Genomic DNA, 20,629 nt, shown 5'->3' on the forward strand with positions numbered 1-20,629 from the left:
CGGCTGTTAATGAATTGCCGGTCCGACAATGCACATAAAAGTTCATTGATAAAAACGGCATGGGAATTCCCCACAGGGGAACCCCGAACCAAAATTTAAAAAAAAAGACGACGTGGGGGCCCCCCTAAATTCCATACCAGGCCCTTCAAGTCTGGTATGGATATTAAGGGGAACCCCGGCCAAATTTTTTTTTTTAAATGGCGTGGGGTCCCCTTCAAAATCTATACCAGACCCTTCAGGTCTGGTATGGATTTTAAGGGGAACCCCGTGCCAAAATTTTTTTAAAAAATGGCGTGGGGGTCCCCCCAAAAATCCATACCAGACCCTTATCCAAGCAAGCAACCTGGGAGGCCGCAGGAAAAGAGGGGGGGACAAGAGAGCGCCCCCCCTCCTGAACCGTATCAGGCCACATGCCCTCAACATTGGGAGGGTGCTTTGGGGTAGCCCTCCAAATCACCTTGTCCCCATGTTGATGGGGACAAGGGCCTCATCCCCACAACCCTTGCTGGTGGTTGTGGGGGTCTGCGGGCGGGGGGCTTATCGGAATCTGGAAGCCCCCTTTAACGAGGGGACCCCCAGATCCTGGCCCTCCCCCGTTCTTCTTTCTTCTATCTTCCTTCGGTTTGACCCCATGTCATTTTTTTTTTTTCATTTTGGTGCGGGATTCCCCTTAAAATCCATATCAGACCTAAAAGGCCTGTTATGGAATTTAGTGGGACCCCCCACGTCATTTTCTTTTTTTTTTTGGTTCAGGGTTCCCCTGTGGGGAATTCCCATGCCGTTTTTATCAATGAACTTTTATGTGTATTGTCGGACCGGCAATTCATTAATAGCCGCAAGTAGTTTTAAATTACTTTTTTTCCTTTGAAATGTCATTTTGCCGTCAGACTGTTCTAAACACGGGAAACATGCGCCCCTTTACAGGCATACTATAGACACCCCCCAGGTACGAAATTTAAAGGAATATTACACTTTTATTGTTTCACTTTAAGCATTATTAAAATCACTGCTTCCGAAAAAACGGCCTTTTTAAAACTTTTTTTTGCATTGCTACATGTCCCCTGGGGCAGGACCCAGGACCCCAAACACTTTTTATGACAATAACTTGCATATAAGCCTTTAAAACTAGCACTTTTGATTTCTCCCATAGACTTTTAAAGGGTGTTCCGCGGCTTTCGAATTTGCCGCGAACACCCCAAATTGTTCGCTGTTCAGCGAACGGGCGATCAGCCAATGTTCGAGTCGAACATGAGTTCGACTCGAACACGAAGCTCATGCCTAATGTCAACATGTACTGTGACATACTGAAGCAGAGCATGATCCCCTCCCTTCGAAGACTGGGCCGCAGGGCAGTATTCCAGCATAGCAACCCCAAACACAACTCCAAGACCACCACTGCCTTGCTAAAGAAGCCGAGGGTAATGGTAATGGACTGGCCAAGCATGTCTCCAGACCTAAACCCTATTGAGCATCTGTGGGGCATCCTCAAATGTGGGTGCGCAAGGTCTCTAAAATCCACCAGCTCCGTGATGTCGTTGTGGAGGAGTGGAAGTGGACTCTAGTGGCAACCTGTAAAGCTCTGGTGAACTCCATGCCAAAGTGGGTAAAGGCAGTGCTAGAAAATAATGGTGGCCACACAAAATATTGACACTTTGGGCCCAATTTGGACATTTAGACCACTTAGGGGTGTACTCACTTTTGTTGCCAGCGGTTTAATGGCTGTGCGTTGAGTTATTTTGAGGGGACAGCAAATTTACACTGTTATATAAACTGTACACTCACTACTTTACATTGTAGCAAAGTGTCATTTCTTCAGAGTTGTCACATGAAAAGATATAATAAAATATTTACAAAAATGTGAGGGGTGTACTTTTGTGAGACACTGTATTTACAAATGAGTATGTCAATCTGAAATGCTATTTTTATAAATATTTTTACCATGTTCCAGGCTTGCTAGATTTTTTTATTGATATATTTTCCTAGAAAAGAGAACCAAATATCTTCATATTTTTCCAAAGAAAACCTGTATATATGTACCTTACCTTATAAATTTGCTGCAGGTCCTGGGAGCAGATAATTTGATTATTTCCAAAGCACCTTTGGATCTCTTGAAACCTTAGGCACGCTAATATAAAAAAAAATGTGAGGGGTGTACTCACTTTTGTAAGATACTGTGTGTGTGTGTGTGTGTGTGTGTGTGTGTGTGTGTGTGTGTGTATGTATATACAATATATATATATCGTTTTGGGTTTTTTTTTTGTGTTTGCTCATATTTTATTAAACACATAACTGCAGTTAAATGTTTTCATATCTGGCTGGATTTACATATATGAGTATATAAACAAAAGAACTAGAAAAGTAACTGGGTGGTACACCCCCTTGCTCTGAAAAGTAACATACAGTTAATTTTTTTGCTTTTAGATCAATACCTAATATTTGGGGCTGAAGAAGGCATTTACACCCTAAATTTGAATGAACTGCATGAAACATCAATGGAACAGGTATGCATTTGTGTGTTGTGTTTTTGATACGAGTTAATAATTTATTAACGTATATCTGTCAGCATGGGCTAGCTATGTAACCCCTTCCCGCTTATCTTATGTTTATGAATGTCCTTTTGGCTCAGTACCCAGAGCCGAGCATACAATTATAAATGTCCTCCCATTAGAGAGCCACCAGACAACCCTCAATGCAGCTGGTGGCTTTTAGTCTCATCTGTCACTCGCAGCTTATGTCCACTCTGATGAGTGGGAACTAATCAGTGCGGTTCCTGATCACGCAAGTCACTGTCAGTTCAGAAAAAAATGAAAACCTCCAGTATGCAGCATTTAACACTGCCACCATTTGCAGTGCCATATATTTAAATCTGAACTCCAGGAAAAACACAGATTTTCCCTTGCTATGGGGCTGCCCTGCAAGAGTTTAATGCTCGTTTAGGTCTGAGGGGCTGCAGAAAAAAACTTTTATTACTTACTACTAGGGTTGTCCCGATACTAGTATCGGTATCGGCACCGATACCAAGCATTTGCCGAGTACTTGTACTCGGGCAAATGCTCCCGATACTTCACCCGATACCTGGACAGTCAGCGGTGATCGTGAGTGGGGGAGTTACAAGCTTCTCCCCCCCCCCCCCCTTTCAGCTGCTTTAGTGAAATCTATACAGCGGTGATCGGTGCTTGTAACTCCCCCACACACGATCACTGCTGACTGTCACCGCATCCTCCTCCAGTCCCCCTCCATGCCCCCTCCGTTCTGCTGTCCCCCTCCTTTCTTCCTCCGTGTCCACCGCCGTTCTGCTGCTGTCCCCCTCCAGTTTTCCTCCGTGTCCCCCTTCCGTTCTCCTGTACCTCTCAATGTCCTCCTCCTTCCTTTATTGTATGGACAGAGTCAGCTGACTCTGTCCATTCACATAACTGAAATATTGTAATCTCCTGTGATTACGATGTCTCAGTTTATGAATGGAGAGGAGCCGCTGTCTTCTCTCCATTCATTTTCAGTGCAGCTGAGGCTGCAGAGAAAGGGAATCTCTATCCTTGGTCTCTTTCTCTGTCTCAAAGGGGAGATTTCAGGGGTCTATCAAGACCCCTGATATCTCACAAAGCCCCCCAACAGGGCTGATTTAAAAAAAAAAAAAAAAAGTATTGCAATAAATAATAAAAAAAATATTGTAAAAAATAATAAAAATTAAAATAAAAAACAAACAGACACCATCCACCCCCTCCCTCCCTAAAAAAAAAAAAAAAGAAAGCATTGTAAAAAAACACAAAAAAATTGTTAAAAAAAACCCCAAAAAAACACTGTCACGTTACATTAAAAAAAAGTATTGGTATCGGTGAGTACTTGGAAAAAAAGTATCGGTACTTATACTCGGTCTTAAAAAAATGGTATCGGGACAACCCTACTTACTACTCCTTCAATCTCCTCCAGGTTGTAAAGCCAGTCTCAGCACCCCCTTCTCTGCTCTGGCGGGTGGATGCCAGTCATCTGACATCAAGTTCATTGCAGAGCCCATAGCCCTGTATTGGATGTTAGGACGCCAAGGCACAGTCTGTTGTTGGAGTATGGGGAAATGAAGGACAGCATCAGCTGCTGGGAAAGGAGGGTCAAGTCAGTAAAATTGCTTTTTTTGCAACCCCTAGACCTAAACAAGCATTTAACACTTGTAGAATGGTTGCAACCCCACGGCAAGGGGGCATTTTTGCTCTCCAATGAGATGAACTTTAACCCCTTCCCGCCGACCGTACGCAGATATGCGTACTCGGCTTTCCGGGGTTATACCGGGATGATGCCCGCAGCTGCAGGCATTATCCCGGTACCGTTGTTTCCAGCGGGCGATCGGCTACCCGAGCCGCTCGGTTGTTATACCGGAGGAGCGAGAGGGGACATCCCCCCCTCCCGCCGCTGTTACCGGGCCTCCCGTGCGAGCGGCTTCGTTCCAGAATTCTTGTTGTAAACGCGGAAGCGACGTCATGCCAATGGCGCCGAATTTAAAAAAGTACACAGTATTCAGAATCGCCGTTTTCAGCGATCTGAATACTTTGAAGTGTAAAGGGGGGATGGGGGGTCTTTTAGACCCCCCATCCCTCCATAAAGAGTACCTGTCACCACCTATTACTGTCACAAGGGATGTTTACATTCCTTGTGACAGCAATAAAAGTACAAAAAAAAAAATTTAGTAAAGTAAAAAAATACATTAAATAAATAAAAAAATTTTTTTAAAGTGCCCCTGTCCCCGCGAGCTCGTGCAGCGAAGAAAATGCATACGGAAGTCGCGCCCGCATATGTAAACGGTGTTCAAACCACACATGTGAGGTATCGCCGCGATCGTCAGAGCGAGAGCAATAATTCTAGCACTAGACCTTCTCTGTAGCTCAAACCTGCTAACCGTAAAAATTTTTTAAAGCGTCGCCTATGGAAATTCATAGGTACCGTAGTTTGTCGCCATTCCACGAGTGCGTGCAATTATAAAGGGTGACATGTTTGGTATCTATTTACTCGGCGTAACATCATCTTTCACATTATACAAAAAAATTGGGGTAACTTTACTGTTTGGATTTTTTAAAATTCATGAAAGTGTCCCTTTTCCAAAAATTTGCGTTTAAAACACCGCTGCACAAATACCGTGTGATAAAAAATATTGCAACAGTCGCCATTTTATTCTCTAGATTCTCTGCTAAAAAAATATATATAATGTTTGGGAACTCTAAGTAATTTTCTAGCAAAAACCAAATTTCAAAAATAGGCTTAGTCATGAAAGGGTTGCTGCTATTATAAGATTACAATATAAAAAAATATACACGCAAACAGAAAAAAAATACACATTTCTTTATTGTACATGGGACACAGAGCCATAGTAGTTACTATGTGGGTTATAGGCCACCTTTAGGTGATGGACACTGGCAACACCCTAAGACAGGAAGTTCACTCCCTATATAACCCCTCTCACTACTGGGAGTACCTCAGTTTTTTCGTCAGTGTCTTAGGTGTTGGTCACAAGTAAAGATGTGCTAGGCTGAGCTCCACTGGAATGTTCCTTTGCTGGGGCAAGCTATTCAGCCGGATCCATTCAAAGTGTCTTTTTAGGCCGAATTGAATGGTACCCGGGCCTCGTGGTGGTAGAAATGAGGTTTAGCCCATAACGCTTCTCTAGTTTGAAAGCTTGACCCCGGGATCCAGTGCTTTGGTTTTTTCAGCCATAAAGTTTCCTGGCGGGTGCTTTACGGGTCCAGGGGAGTGGAACCCCCAATAAAAAGGGGCCCCGGTCCCTGAATGTTTTTTAATGGAGCCCACCGTGAGGGGTGAAGATTGGGTCTGTTGGTTTTACCACAGGTAAGTGGAGATTCCTAAGGAACTTTAAATTTTCTTATAGATTGTCTCCTTTAAAAGTAAATGTCATGCCTAAAGTCACCACTGTGGGCTTTATAGAGCGCTTACCTTGTTCATGCTTTCCATAGATCGCTCTGTGTCAGCAGAAGCTGCAGGCTTCCTCTGGCTAAGCAGTCCCAGGCCTCCAGTAAGATGTTGGGGGGGGGGGATTTTTTTCCAAAAACACCCCCCACCTGGACAGAAGCTCTCCCCCTCTCCCGGATAGGTAGGAGGAAGCCCAGAACGATCGGCGGATGCCGCTTTGTGCTTCCCACTGCCTCTGTACAGCGGTTTGTCTGCTCTCCTCCTCACCACCATCCCCTGTGGCTTGGCACGGCGTTAGCATGCAGCAACGTCCAGCGTGGGAGTGCATTGTAAAAAGCTCCATTTGGCTGACTGCAGCTCTTGGAGGGACACAAGAGCAGAAGCATGTAAGTGGTGACACAGGCATTCCCTTTGCACATTTACTGAGCATCAGGCTGAGCATTAATAGCAGCGGCAGTTGCTGGACTATTTGCTCAAGCAGTAGGTGCAATTTCTTCTGGTAGTACCTCTGAATTTGTGCATCGAGCTTTGGTCAGAAGGGGAGGTAGAAACACCCCAAAAAAGGGCTCAAAAGGGTCTCCCTTAAGCTCTAAGAAGCTTAGTCTCGGGGCGTGGCTTGGACTTCCATGTGAGAGGACGTGTCTCACAGAGGCTCCAGCATCCTGAACAGAAAACATCCTGAAGTGAGCCCGATCCACCGCTACCATAGACCGGACACTTCGCTCCCGGTGTGGGGCAACACCTACAGCGACACCCGGTCGCTTTACATCCAAAACGGGTGTGTCTGGGAGGATGGAGGAGAGCCGTTCGGACGGCCGGCATGGCCAAGATGGCGGATCCCCGCTCCCACAGCGTGCAGGGAAGGAATCACAGCTATCAGCAGCTGCACGCCTGGAGAGGTATGCTCACGACACTGGCACTCACAAAACAACACAGCCACATACCTCACATGCAAAGGCAGCAGCCAAAAGTGTCCCACAGCACAGCATGGCATAGAGAAGATGGCCCCTGGAGCAGCAGAACACACAGTGAGGAACTCCACATCCCCCCTCCTTCCTCTGAAGCAGCCAAAGCTCCAGACACTGAGCACTCTGAGCCTTCCCTGCATGATATACTGACTGCAGTTCACACTTATGGCTCCTCACTAACTGAACTCTCTATTGAAGTCAAAAGCATGAAAGAAGGCATATTACACATAAGGCAAGATATGCAGAAAATAAGAGAGAGAGCCACTGCTCTGGAGGGAAGAGTGAGCACACTAGAGGATGATATACCCCCTCTTGCTCAGGAGATTCACATAACTTCAGCTAAAGCCACAGAAACAGCGAATAGAGTGGAGGAGAAGGAGAACAGATTGAGAAGGTCAAATATTCGCATTGTTGGTATACCTGAAAAAGCTGAAGGAAAAAACCCCACTGATTTTATTGAAACCTGGCTAGCTGACACATTTGGGAGAAATAACCTTACACCATTCTTTTCTGTTGAAAGAGCCCATAGAGTGCCACTCCGTCCACCGCCACCAGGGGGCAACGACAGACCATTTTTGCTGAAATTACTACATTACAAGGACAGGGATAGTATACTTCGCTTGGCCAGATAGAAACCCAATATGGAAATTCAGGGTGCCAGAGTGTCAATATACCCTGATTTCTCAGCGGCTGTGCAGAAACAAAGAGCAAAATATACTGAGGTCAAAAAGAGACTGCGTGCTCTCTCGGTGATATATTCTATGCTATACCCTGCCAAGTTGAGAGTGGTTGCTGAGGGCACGGTACACTTTTTTGAAAATCCTATGATGGCTACCAATTGGCTGGACAGACACGAGAGGCATTTGCAGGCAGCCGTGCGTGGAAATGAACCAGGATGACACAACGCATGAACCCTGTACATTGATTCTTTATGCTCACCTTAGATAAAATGGAGCCCGCAGAGAGTCACAATTGACTTTTTTTTTTGGTTTATTTTACCAGTGAACCCTATCGTTTAGGACTTTATGGGCACAAGGTCCCAGCCCTCTTTATTACCCCACCAAACGCCCTGCGGGGCACCAATGGAAGGCTTTCCAATGGAAGTTACTTTATTTCAGTTTGTTTTTCTTTTTTCCGTTTTTAAGCCCTGGTTGAATGGGCGCTATATATTTTGGTCGCAAAGCAAGTTTGCTTTGTCGCTGGTTGCAAATCTGCAGAGTGAGACACATGGTACAAGTCACGCAATACATTTTCTACACTTCAGAACTTATACTGCATCATCTGAGTTCATATGCCACAGACCTCTAATACCGGGGGTTGGATCACAACTAGCAACTGCACCAAATGACTAAGCGAACAGAGTCAATTCTCTCATGGAACGTGAGAGGCTTACATGACCCTAAAAAGAGAACTGCCATTTTCACCTCTATCTCACATCGGAACCCCACTGTAATATGTCTGCAAGAGACGCATCTCAATAGAGACACCACCAACCTGTTACACTTATCGAAATATCCTACTCAATACCATTCCACACATACCCGGTATTCAAGGGGTGTGAGTATACTGTTTTCCAGGAATACCTCATTCACAAAAATTGATGCACAAATTGATGTAGAGGGCAGGTTTATTTTTCTTATGGGAACTTGGGAATCACACACCTGTGTGATCATAAATGTATATATACCTCCACCATTTAATTTAACAATAATGCATTGTCTTTCTAGATTTCTGGCAAAATATCCTCGGGTACCGGTATATGTCATGGGAGATTTTAACAGTACTCTGGACATGTCTTTAGATGTGCACAGGAAGTACTGCCCTCAGGGCCCCAGGACATATACAGCTCTTGCAAAATTTTTGACGGAGATTGGGCTTTTTGATTTATGGCGGTGTAAGTTTCCTTTTAAGGCACAATTTTCATGTCATTCCATAACGCACTCTACTTTGTCGCGCATTGATTTAGTTTTGGGTAATACATTAACGCGCTGTTATGATCCAGGGGTTATTTATCTTGCTAGAGGCCTATCCGACCATTCCCCGTTACAGCTCAGTTTAAGCTTCCCCACTGTAAAGTTATCAATACACTGGAAGATGAATCCTTTTTGGATTCCTCTGTTTAGAGATACTAAACAAATGCAAATACAAATTCAACACTTCTTACTAGACAATAAACATTCTGCCCCACCAGGTATAGTTTGGGACACTCTGAAGGCTTTTATCAGGGGAATGTGTATTAAGGAAATAGCCGCAATTAAAACAAATAGCAGACAATGGGCAGCTGACGCCAGCATTGCGGTAGACAAAGCTGAGGAGGAATTCCTACAGACACCCACACCTGATAGTGAAAGAAAATGGAAAGACGCACAAAAAATGTATCACACCATACATACCCAACAAGCAGAAAACAAACGTTTCTTTACCGCACAAACATACTTTGAAGAGGGAGAAAAAACAGGACACATGTTAGCGGTAATAGCCAAATCACAGCAGCCATCACCAATTATTCACCGCTTGGCGGTATCACCAACACAAGTAGCTATGGACACCCCTTCAATTATGAAGGGATTCTGTACTTTTTTCCAGGATGTGTATTCCTCGAAGGTGAGTTACTCTGAAGAAGACTTAACTGAGTTTTTAGATGGAATCTCACTTCCGACAATACAGGGGGAAGACAAAAAACTACTAAATGCACCTATATCTTTAGAAGAATTGCAACTTGCATTAGCAACATTCCCCAATTCTAAGGCCCCGGGGAATGATGGTCTCCCAGTAGAGATGTATAAAAAATTTGGTGGCATACTCTTACCGGAATTGCTACACACAATTAAGGATGCACACACCAATGATTCATTACCAGACTCCATGTACGAGGCAGTGGTAGTGGTCCTGTTGAAACCCGGGAAGGATCCGATCCAACCTGAGTCTTACAGGCCCATATCACTTTTGAATAATGATTTGAAATTGCTCACTAAAGTCCTCGCTATGCGGTTGTCTAAGGTGGTGACAAAAATAGTGCACCCAGATCAATCGGGATTTATACCGAACAGATCCACAGCACACAATCTTCGCAGACTATATTTAAACATGCAAATCCCAACAGATAATACAGGTCAAAGAGCTATCCTGTCCCTAGACGCCGCTAAGGCATTCGATAGCGTAGAATGGAATTATCTTTGGAGGGTGCTAGAGAAGTTCAACTTGGGAGAGACATTCATATCCTGGATCAAACTACTATACAGAAAACCAAAAGCATGTATTAGAATTAACAACACACTCTCCTCCTTCTTTGATTTGCACAGGGGAACAAGACAAGGCTGCCCATTATCCCCATTGCTCTTTGCTCTGGCCATAGAGCCTCTGGCTGCTGCTATCAGAGAGAACCTGGCTATATGCGGTTTTAAAAGGGGAAATTTGGAAGATAAAATAGCCTTGTATGCTGACGATGCGCTCATCTTTTTGGACGACACGTCTGCCTCCTTAACAAGTCTCATGGAGTTAATTGGTAAATTTGGATCCTATTCAGGGTTCAAGATAAACTGGGACAAATCCACATTGTTACCATTGGACCCCCTTGTGTCGCCACTTCCCTCAGCAGCAGACCAGATAAAGGTAGTAGATACTTTCCGATACTTAGGCATAGTCATCCACCCCAATTTAGAACTATATGTTAAACTTAATATAAATCCCTTGATTAAAAAATTCCAGGAAAAAACAGCCAGTTGGATAAAACTGCCCCTTTCGGTAGTTGGCCGATGTAACCTGATAAAAATGGTCTGGGGTCCACAACTTTTGTATGCGCTCCACAACGCCCCTATATGGATCCCTATACACGTTTTCAAAAAATGTAACACCATAGTTCGCTCTTTGATCTGGAGGAAACAGGTGCCGCGTATTAAATTGGAAACACTACAGGAGGCAAAGGACTCGGGCGGGCTGGCAGTCCCAAACCCATATTATTATTTTATAGCGGCCCAATTGCAACACCTGACGGGTTGGCAGGACTCTGAGTTATCTGACCCTGCGAGCAATATTATATGTACATTACTCTCGAATGGGGGCCTTGTGGAGTGCTTGGAAGCAGGAGAATTCCATAGGGTACCTGAATACAAAACTTTGGTGCTTATAGATAAGATATGGAACAAGGCCAAGCAACATTTTCATTATGAAGGGTACTCTGAATGGTCTCGTATATGGAACAATAGCAATTTTCCCGAACTGTGTAAATTAAAGGGCTTCTCTGCATGATCTAGGAGTGGGGTGGTGTATATTAAGCAGTTATACCAAGGAGGACTTTTACGGGACTTTCAATCCCTAAGAGAAGAATATGGCATACCAAATGTTGTGTTCTTTCAATATTTACAACTTAGGCACGCCATCTCAGCACAAACTACACTTTCTAAGTGGCAATTAACTAGACCAACGGTGCTCACACAGCTGGTAAACCCAATGTCTAGGAAAGGGCAGATATCATCTATATATGAATCACTAATAATGCAGATATCCAAGACTATGTCATTAAAATGCAGGACAAGTTGGGGGGAGGATATAGGTCACATTACAGATGAGGAATGGTCTGCTATAATGGAGACACTGCCTAAAGTGTCTCTTTCCTCTTCCCAAAAACTCACGCAACTATTCATTATACACCGAACCTACCGTACCCCCTATAAATTATATAAATGGAACAGAAGAGATGAACCATTTTGCCCCCGTTGTAAGGTAGATAATGGCACCCTTATACACATGCTCTGGAAGTGCCCAAAATTACAAAGATACTGGTCTGAAATAATCAGCTCTATAAATAAAATATGGAATCTTACATTTGTGGTTGACCCCAAGCTGTGTCTGTTGGGATGGTTGGACGAAGAACTATATACACCACATACGTATATAGCAATCACCAGAATGTTGTTTATTGCTAGAAAACTTATAGCTAAGAAATGGCTTTCGGTGACACCACCGACACACGCAGAATGGGTGAATACCATAAATGAAACTCTATTGAGGGAAAAGCTGACATACCAACACAGGGGTAGCCCAGCAAAATTTGAACGTATATGGGATCCTTGGTTGGAGGTACCTGGTTTAGCCCCCTTCCAATTGGTCCAAAATAAAATACTAGGTGGCAGAACGCAGACGCCTACCCCCCTTGTTTGAGGAGGGAGGCTGTCTACACTGAATGGATACAAGATGCTATGATGTCATAGGGACTCAGAATATAGATCAAACTGTCAATAATTTTGATGAGAAGTTGTCTTACTCTGCGGTGACGAGTTATAAGGTTTTAATTATATATTAGTTAAAAGAAGAAAGCAGACACTATCCCCCCCCCCCCCATTGTTTAGGGGGGAGAGGTACCTCTACACCGACCGATTGTCCGTTGAAGGACCGGGAGCGGAGTAGGGGTACAAAGTACTAAAAGGACACACTTACTAATTATAGAAAATACGAGGTAAAGCTGAAATTGGTATAGATATGTAAAGATTTGTTTTCATTGATTGTAAGCCTATATATACCATAATATTGCAGGAAACATAAGCTGATTGACTGTATATTTGGATAATAATATGTCCTTGGCAACGTAATTTGATGTATGTTTTTGTTTTTGTTTTAAGGAAGAGTTTTTTCTCTTCTTATGTTTTAAAAATCAATAAAAAGAATCTGATTTAAAAAAAAAAAAGAAGCTTAGTCTCATCTCTACAATGCCATCCTCCCCTGAGAGATCTGGGGTGGCTGGTCAGAGTGAGCCATCGGGGCCGTCAAATGTTGCAGCTGTTTCCAACACTGTAGCCCCTGTCTGTATTACTGAAGAGGTTTTTTCCTCAGCTATGATAGGATTGGAAGAAAGGTTAGCGGCTTTAATTGCATCTTCCCAGATTTTGGGACAAAAGGTGACAGGTCCCCTTCCACTACCCGGGAACCTCAAACAGAGTAACTGGGGGCAGGAGAAGATGAATTTCCCTGAGGGGACCATGAAGAGGCTGATGACTCTTCTGAGGGGTCAAATGTGGAAGGATCTCTTTCAGCTTCACAATCTCAAAGATTGATGGTGCAATCTCTTACTGAGTTGGTATGCTACCCTTAACTGAGTCGCTTGATAAGCCCACTTCTTGTTTGGGTTCACTAAAGCCTCCCCAAGCTGTGCATGCCTTTTCTGTCCATTCATTGCTGGAACAGCTTATGTATTCTGAGTGGGATCACCAGATAAGCATTTTTTTCCTTCTAAAATTTTTCAACACTTTTTCCTATGAGGAAAAATTCACTAAAAGGTGGGAGATACCAGCAATTGACGCTGCTATATCCTCTGTAAATAAAAGTTTGACTTGTCCGGTAGACAATGCTCAAATGCTTAGGGATCCAACGGATAAGAAATTGGAATTACTGTTAAACGTATTTTCTCTGGCAGGTTCAGTGACTCAACCTGCAGTGGCAGCAATTGGTGTATGTCAATCCTTGAAAGACCAGTTTAAACAGTTGCTCAATGTTATCCCTGATCAGCAGGCCCGGGATTTAGCCGAGCTACCAGGGGCTTTATGTTTTGCAATAGACGTTATGAGAGATTCTATTCTTCAGGCCTCGCGCCTTACGCTTGGGCTGGTGCATATGCGTAGAATACTATGGTTGAAAAATTGGTCAACCGAAGCGCCATGCAAAAAGCTCCTGGCTAGTTTTCCTTTCCGCGGTGAACGGCTGTTTGGGGATGATTTGGATAACTACATCCAAAAAATTTCTAGTGGAAAAAGTACCCTTTTGCCAGTTAGGAAAAGGAGTAAACATATTACATTTAAACAAGCTTCTTCTCCAGCGCCAGGGGCATCAGCCTTCAGGCAGTCACGACGGCCTCCACCGTCAAGTTCAAGAGGTAAACCTCAGGGTCAACCCCAGGGACAAAAGAAGTCCTGGGAGAGGAAACCTACAAAACAAAATACTAAAGCCTCCTTATGAAGGGGCGCCCCTGCTCACTCGAGTGGGGGGAAGACTTCTGCAGTTTTCAAGGGTCTGGCAGGAAGAGTGTCGAGACAGATGGGTGACTTCCTCAATAGCTCTAGGGTACAAACTAGAGTTTCGAGAGTCCCTGTCTCCTCGTTTTCTCAGATCAAGCGTTCCCAAGGATCCAGAGAAAAAGAAGTCTCTCTTTCAAGCATCGGATCGTCTTTTGTCTCAAAAAGTGATCTCGGTGGTCCCCATGGAAGAGTAGGGATTGGGGTTTTATTCGAACCTTTTCACGGTGCCAAAACCAAATGGAGATGTCAGACCCATTCTAGATCTCAAAGATCTAAGCCGGTTCCTGAATATCCACTCTTTTTGCATGGAGTCAATCCGATCAGTAGTCTCCATCCTACAAGGAGAGCTTCTGGTGTCAATCGACATCAAGGATGCATACCTCCATGTGCCTATTTTCCCCTCTCACCAGAAATATCTACGTTTCGAGGTAGAAAATCTTCATTTTCAGTTTGTAGCTTTGCCTTTCGTTCTAGCTACTGCACCTCGAGTGTTTACAAAGGCCTTGACCCCTCCTCTAGCCAGATTAAGGACCCAAGGTATAACGATTATAGCTTACCTAGACGATCTGCTCTTGATAGACCAGTCGTAGCCTGCTTAGACCAAAGTATGGTCACCACAGTCAACTACCTGGAATACCTAGGTTGGATTCTCAACCTAGAAAAATCTTCCTTAAAACCATCAAGGAGATTAGAATACTTGGGTCTGATCATAGATACAGCCCAGAAAAGGGTATTCTTGCCCCAGGCAAAGATCAGCGCTATAAAGGAACTGATTCAGGTGGTCAAAGCAAAAAAGAATCCTTCTATTCGGCTTTGCATGAGATTGTTGGGAAAGATGGTGGCTTCATTCAAGGCTGTTCCTTATGCTCAGTTTCATTTAAGGCTGCTGCAAAACAGTACCCTATTGGCTTGGAACAAGAAGGTCCAAGCTCTAGATTTCCCAATGTGTCTGTCTCCGAAGGTGCGCCGGAGCCTCAGTTGGTGGTTGATAACCAAGAATCTGCAAAAAGGAAAATCATTCCTACCAGTTACCTGGAAGGTGGTAACAGATGCCAGCCTTTCGGGTTGGGGAGCAGTCCTGGAAGAGGCGACTGTCCAAGGAAATAGTCCAAATCAGAAATGGTCTTGCCCATAAATATTCTAGAGATTCGGGCAGCGCGCTTGGCCCTGAGGGCCTGGACGTTCAGGTTACGGAATTGTCCTGTCAGGATCCAGTCCGACAATGCCTCAGCCATGGCTTATATCAATCACCAAGGGGGCACAAGAAGACGTGAGAGAGAATTAAAGAATATTCCTGCGCTATCGTAATACTGGTGTCATGGAGATAGGAGATAGAGAATAATAATAATGCTGATATATGGAAAAGCAGCTCACACCGGGTAGGGTGCAGCCTGCCCCTCGCTCAGATAAATCAAAAGAAAGTGTGGTGTTGCGCTAATCCTAAATATAAACAAAAAAATTGACTTAAGTGTGGTACCACAGTAGTGGTGGGTGTCTCTAAGATGCGGATCTACTGCAGTCAACCATGTATGTTTCTGTAATTGTGTATAGAAATAAACCTCTATCTGAGGGTGCCTATGACTGTGTATGTGTCGTAAAAAACATAAATAGATTATATACTTGGAAAAAACTTAATAATCTACTTCAACTAATAAATACACATCAAATAAGTGTCATAGGTGCTACTCGGAGTGATAGTGAATCCGTATGCAAAAATTGATAGTAAACCAAGACTTCTAAAAAGTAAATGAAACAGAAAAAATATATATATTAAAAAATTTTTTAAAAAATCAAAAAAATATATATAATGGTCTGCTGACCAAGCACGTGTGCACCTGGTGTTACTTAACACATCACCAGGTGCGTGTAACATAAATGGTGCACTTATACCAAATACCGTGATATACAGTCCTCTCAGTAACGTGAAAAAATGAAGAAAATAATAATATAAAAAGGGGTGGTGTACACTAGAATTATAATAAACAGAGTCCAGAGCATGTGATCCACTCCGTGCAGAAATAAACGTGACAACGGTGATATAACTCTTCATGCAGCACGGCACACACTGGTGGGCAATGGCCCCTTACCTTAAGGTAATGGGTACTCGCATTTAGCCAATATATAGAAATGGCAGCCTTTAAATGTCCTGGAATAAGCAGGCAGTGGGGGCGGTGGTGGTCTAATCCTATCCTGGCTTGTCACCTTTATGGACTTGCGTCTCATCAAGTAGTGTCCCGGGGTCACCGAGATAAACCAGAAAGGAAAATCCACAATAGTGTAGTATTGTCTAATAGTAATGCGATTTTATTAAAATTATACAGGTACTCACATTTTTTAAAAAACAAATCAGGCGAAAATCCGACGAGCAGCGAGCTCGTAGTGCAGATACAAACAAAAAATGCCTTTCCCGTCCCTACGCGTGTTGTCACGACCCACGTGACTTCTTCATCCCCTGAAATGCAAGTACCCCATTACCTTAAGGTAAGGGGCCATTGCCCACCAGTGTGTGCCGTGCTGCATGAAGAGTTATATCACCGTTGTCACGTTTATTTCTGCACGGAGTGGATCACATGCTCTGGACTCTGTTTATAATAATTCTAGTGTACACCACCCCTTTTTATATTATTATTTTTTTCACGTTACTGAGAGGACTGTATATCACGGTATTTGGTATAAGTGCACCATTTATGTTACACGCACCTGGTGATGTGTTAAAGGGGTTGTAAAGTTAATTTTTTTTTTTTTTTTAAATAACAAACATGTTATACTTACCTTCACTGTGCAGCTCGTTCTGCACAGAGTGGCCCCGAACCTGGTCTTCTGGGGTCCCTCGGCGGCTGTTTCAGCTCCTCCCCGCAAGCATTTACCACCTTAATGCGAGCTCCCTCGCACGGTGGTGAGTGCTTGCGGGCGCGCTCCCGTGATACAGCCGGCGGCTATAGCCGTTCGCTGTATCACTCGGCCCCGCCCCCCGGCGCGCCGCGTCATCGGATGTGATTGACAGCAGCGCGAGCCAATGGCTGCGCTGCTTTCAATCCATCCACTGCAGCCAATCAGCGACCAGGCTGAGCTGCAATGAAGATGACGAGGACGAGCAGCGAAGATTCGAGGCGTCAGGTAAGTAAAACGGGGGGCCTGGGGGCGGCGGTACTGTCAAAAGTTTTTTCACCTTAATGCATAGAATGCATTAAGGTGAAAAAATTTTTACCTTTACAACCCCTTTAAGTAACACCAGGTGCACACGTGCTTGGTCAGCAGACCATTATATATATTTTTTTGATTTTTTTTTATATTTTTTTAATATATATATTTTTTCTGTTTCATTTACTTTTTAGAAGTCTTGGTTTACTATCAATTTTTGCATACGGATTCACTATCACTCCGAGTAGCACCTATGACACTTATTTGATGTGTATTTATTAGTTGAAGTAGATTATTAAGTTTTTTCCAAGTATATAATCTATTTATGTTTTTTATGACACATACACAGTCATAGGCACCCTCAGATAGAGGTTTTATTTCTATACACAATTACAGAAACATACATGGTTGACTGCAGTAGATCCGCATCTTAGAGACACCCACCACTACTGTGGTACCACACTTAAGTCAATTTTTTTGTTTATATTTAGGATTAGCGCAACACCACACTTTCATTTGACAAGAAGACGTGAGGCCCAGGGAGAGGGGAATCATATCCTAACTTGGGCAGAAAACAATGTACCTTGCTATCGGCAGTCTTCATTCCAGGAATAGAAAATTGGCAGGCGGACTATTTGAGTCGCCAGCAGTTGTTCCTGGTAGAATGGTCCCTTCACCCCGAGATCTTCCTGGCAATATGCCGAAGATGGGGGATCCCGGACGTAGATCTGTTTGTGTCCAGGTTCAACAAGAAGATCGACAACTTTGTGTCAAGAACAAGGGATCCGCTAGCATGCAGAACAGATGCCTCAGCCGTCCCGTGGAATCAGTTCTCACTGATTTATGCATTACCTCCTATTCTGCTGCTTCCACAACTTCTTTGCAGGATCAAGCAGGAAGGGAAATCGGTGATTCTTGTGGCCCAGAAGATCTTGGTATGCAGAGATCATAAGGATGGCGGTAGGGGACCCATGGACCCTACCACCACGTCCAGACCTACTCTCGAAAGGTCCGGTATTCCATCCTACCTTATAAACGCTAAATGTAATGGTTTGGCTATTGAGTCCCACATTCTGAAGAAGCGTGGGCTGTCAGGTTCAGTGGTATCTACCTTGATTAATGCAAGTAAGCCGGCCTCTAGAATCATTTATTATAGAGTCTGGAAGGCATATGTTTCCTGGTGCGAATCCAGGGGTTGGCACCCCAGGAAGTATGTCATAGATAGAATCCTTGACTTTCTGCAAATGGGGTTAGAGATGAAGCTGGCCTTGAGTACTATCAAAGACCAGGTCTCTGCCTTATCAGTATTATTTCAACAACCACTTCGCATTCTTTGGTCCATAGCTTTATACGGGGGTAACGCAGCTTAATCCATCGGTTAGGTCACCCCTGAAACCTTGGGACTTGAATTAGTTCTGTCGGCTTTACAGAAAAAGCCTTTTGAGCCGATACGACATATTCCCTTGGTCCTTTTGACAAGGAACCTAGTTTTTCTGGTAGCCATATCTTCTGCAAGAAGGGTATCAGAGTTGGCTGCTCTTTCTTGTAAAGCGCTATATTTAATTATTCACAAGGATAGGGTAGTATTGCCTCCTCATCCTAACTTTCTACCAAAAGTAGTGTCAGGTTTTCATCTAAACCAGGATATTGTTCTACCTTTGTTTTTTCCAGAACCCTGTTCTATGGAAGAAAAGTCACTACATTCTCTTGATGTGGTGAGAGCAGTCAAAGTCTACTTGAAGGCGACTGCTCAGATTCAAAAAACGGATGTTTTGTTCGTGTTGCCTGAAGGTACTAAAAGAGGACAGGCAGCATCGAAATCTACTATTTCTAAATGAATTCAGCAAGTAATTGTTCCACCTTTAGTTTGAAGAGGAAGATTCCACCCTCTCAAATCAGGGCTGTCCTCAGGGCCCACTAACAGGCCAGGTTTTATGTATTACCATTGGGAGATGCAGACTAGAATACTGCAATCACTGAGCAGCAAATTATATCACCTGTGATGTATTTCAGTTATCTTGCAAACCTGGCCTGTTGGCCCTACCTGGCCTGTTGGCCCTGAGGACAGGGTTGATGACTACTGCTCTATATAACCACTCACAGCAAGCCTCAGTTTTTTTGCAAATGTTCCTAAGTGAAGGAAGTCTCCTCTTTACTGAGAGAAGCTTACCTCTTTTATGTTGATATTTTTTACTTAAGCTTCTTATATCAAGTTTCTAGCTGCATTCCTTTAACAACTTTCTGGATCAGTTAACTCTGTGTCTCTTTTTTTTTTCCTAACATTTAATAGTTCTTGTAGTTTTCTATATAGAGTATAACATACCTAAGTACCGTAGTTTAGTGTGTGTGGGGGCAACTGTACAGAGAGCTAAAAATTCAATAGCATCTTAAAAATCAACAAATATGAGATTCGCTGAAAAAGTGGTCACAGTATGTTTAACCCTTTCACTGCTGCTGAAGTATAGCATATGTTTGCTGTAGCAGCAGGGTGTTTTAGACATATTCCACAGAGGGGAGTGGATGATTAACCGTATAGCCACCTGACTGCCTGCCTGCACCCCTGATGCGCAGATTTTCCATACCCATCCATCCGCCCCTAGCTAATAAGAACCAGCATCTGGCCATAAGTACCATCAAGGGGGCAATTCTTGGCCCTGACAGCTCTGTTTTCAGAAACGTGGTACACACTGTGGGAGTTCCTCTTGGCTACAGCCTTTTTTAGGTAATCTGGTTCCTGTTTTTTTCTCCCTGCTTCTCACTCCACCATTGCTAGGTGGATTAGAGCAGTCCTCATTCGAGCCGGTCTAAAGGATAGGGTTCCTCCCTTCCCTCTTAAGACACACTATACTACATCAATTAGTGCTGCCTTGGCTTTTCAGCATTGGACATCTGTTTCTCAGATTTGTAAGGCTGCCACCTGATATTCAGTTTACATAATTAAGTTTTATTAGGTGGATGTTTAGGCATCAGCTGATGCCAGTTTTGGTTATAAGGTTCTCCAAGCTGCTGTCTGAGTTCTGTTAAACCCTTTCTTGACCCGTTTGTTACATGGGCCTGTTAGCAGTGTAAGATCCTGTGTCCTGTACTATACTATAAGGAATGTTTTCTTTTTTTTGTTTTGTTTTTTTGCCAATGTCCAATAACCCGAAGACCCTAAAACAGGGTCAAAATATGTTGCAATATTACTACCCTAGATTTGTGCTTGAACCCTTTACAAACTTATACCACACTATGGTGACAGTGAGGCTTATTAACTAAATGATTTAGGAATGTTCTCACATTAAATTGTGTACATATTCTTTTTAATTGTCTAATCATATGCAGATACAAAAAAACAGGGATTTTCTTTTCACATGGATAATTGACTTTAATCTTCACACAATTTTTGTGTAAACTCTGTAGTAAAACAGCTTCGGTGTGTATAAAAATAAATTCAGAAATAGGTAAATAGCTCTCCAAAACGTATTGCTAACATCAAAATATAAATTATTTGCCAAGAGTTTTTTGTTTAATCTCCAGCAGGTCATAAAGGTGGCAGGCTAATGGCCTGTTCACACTGTAGAGTTTTATGTGGGTTTTCTATTAAAAGCAGAGGAAATGTAT

The 20,629-nt window shown here is 43.4% G+C and overlaps 1 protein-coding gene across 1 annotated transcript in view; it reads left to right on the plus strand.

Moving 5' to 3' along the window:
* Positions 1 to 20,629, plus strand: part of MAP4K3 (mitogen-activated protein kinase kinase kinase kinase 3) — a 1,235,976-nt gene that overhangs the window by 990,034 nt on the left and 225,313 nt on the right. Inside the window, exon 25 of the mRNA XM_073628950.1 lies at positions 2,422 to 2,501. Within this exon, the coding sequence (XP_073485051.1) occupies positions 2,422 to 2,501 (80 nt within the window). The remainder of the gene's footprint in view (positions 1 to 2,421; positions 2,502 to 20,629) is intronic.

This window comes from Aquarana catesbeiana, linkage group LG04, assembly GCF_042186555.1.
Source record: "Aquarana catesbeiana isolate 2022-GZ linkage group LG04, ASM4218655v1, whole genome shotgun sequence".
Classification (NCBI taxonomy): domain Eukaryota; kingdom Metazoa; phylum Chordata; class Amphibia; order Anura; family Ranidae; genus Aquarana; species Aquarana catesbeiana.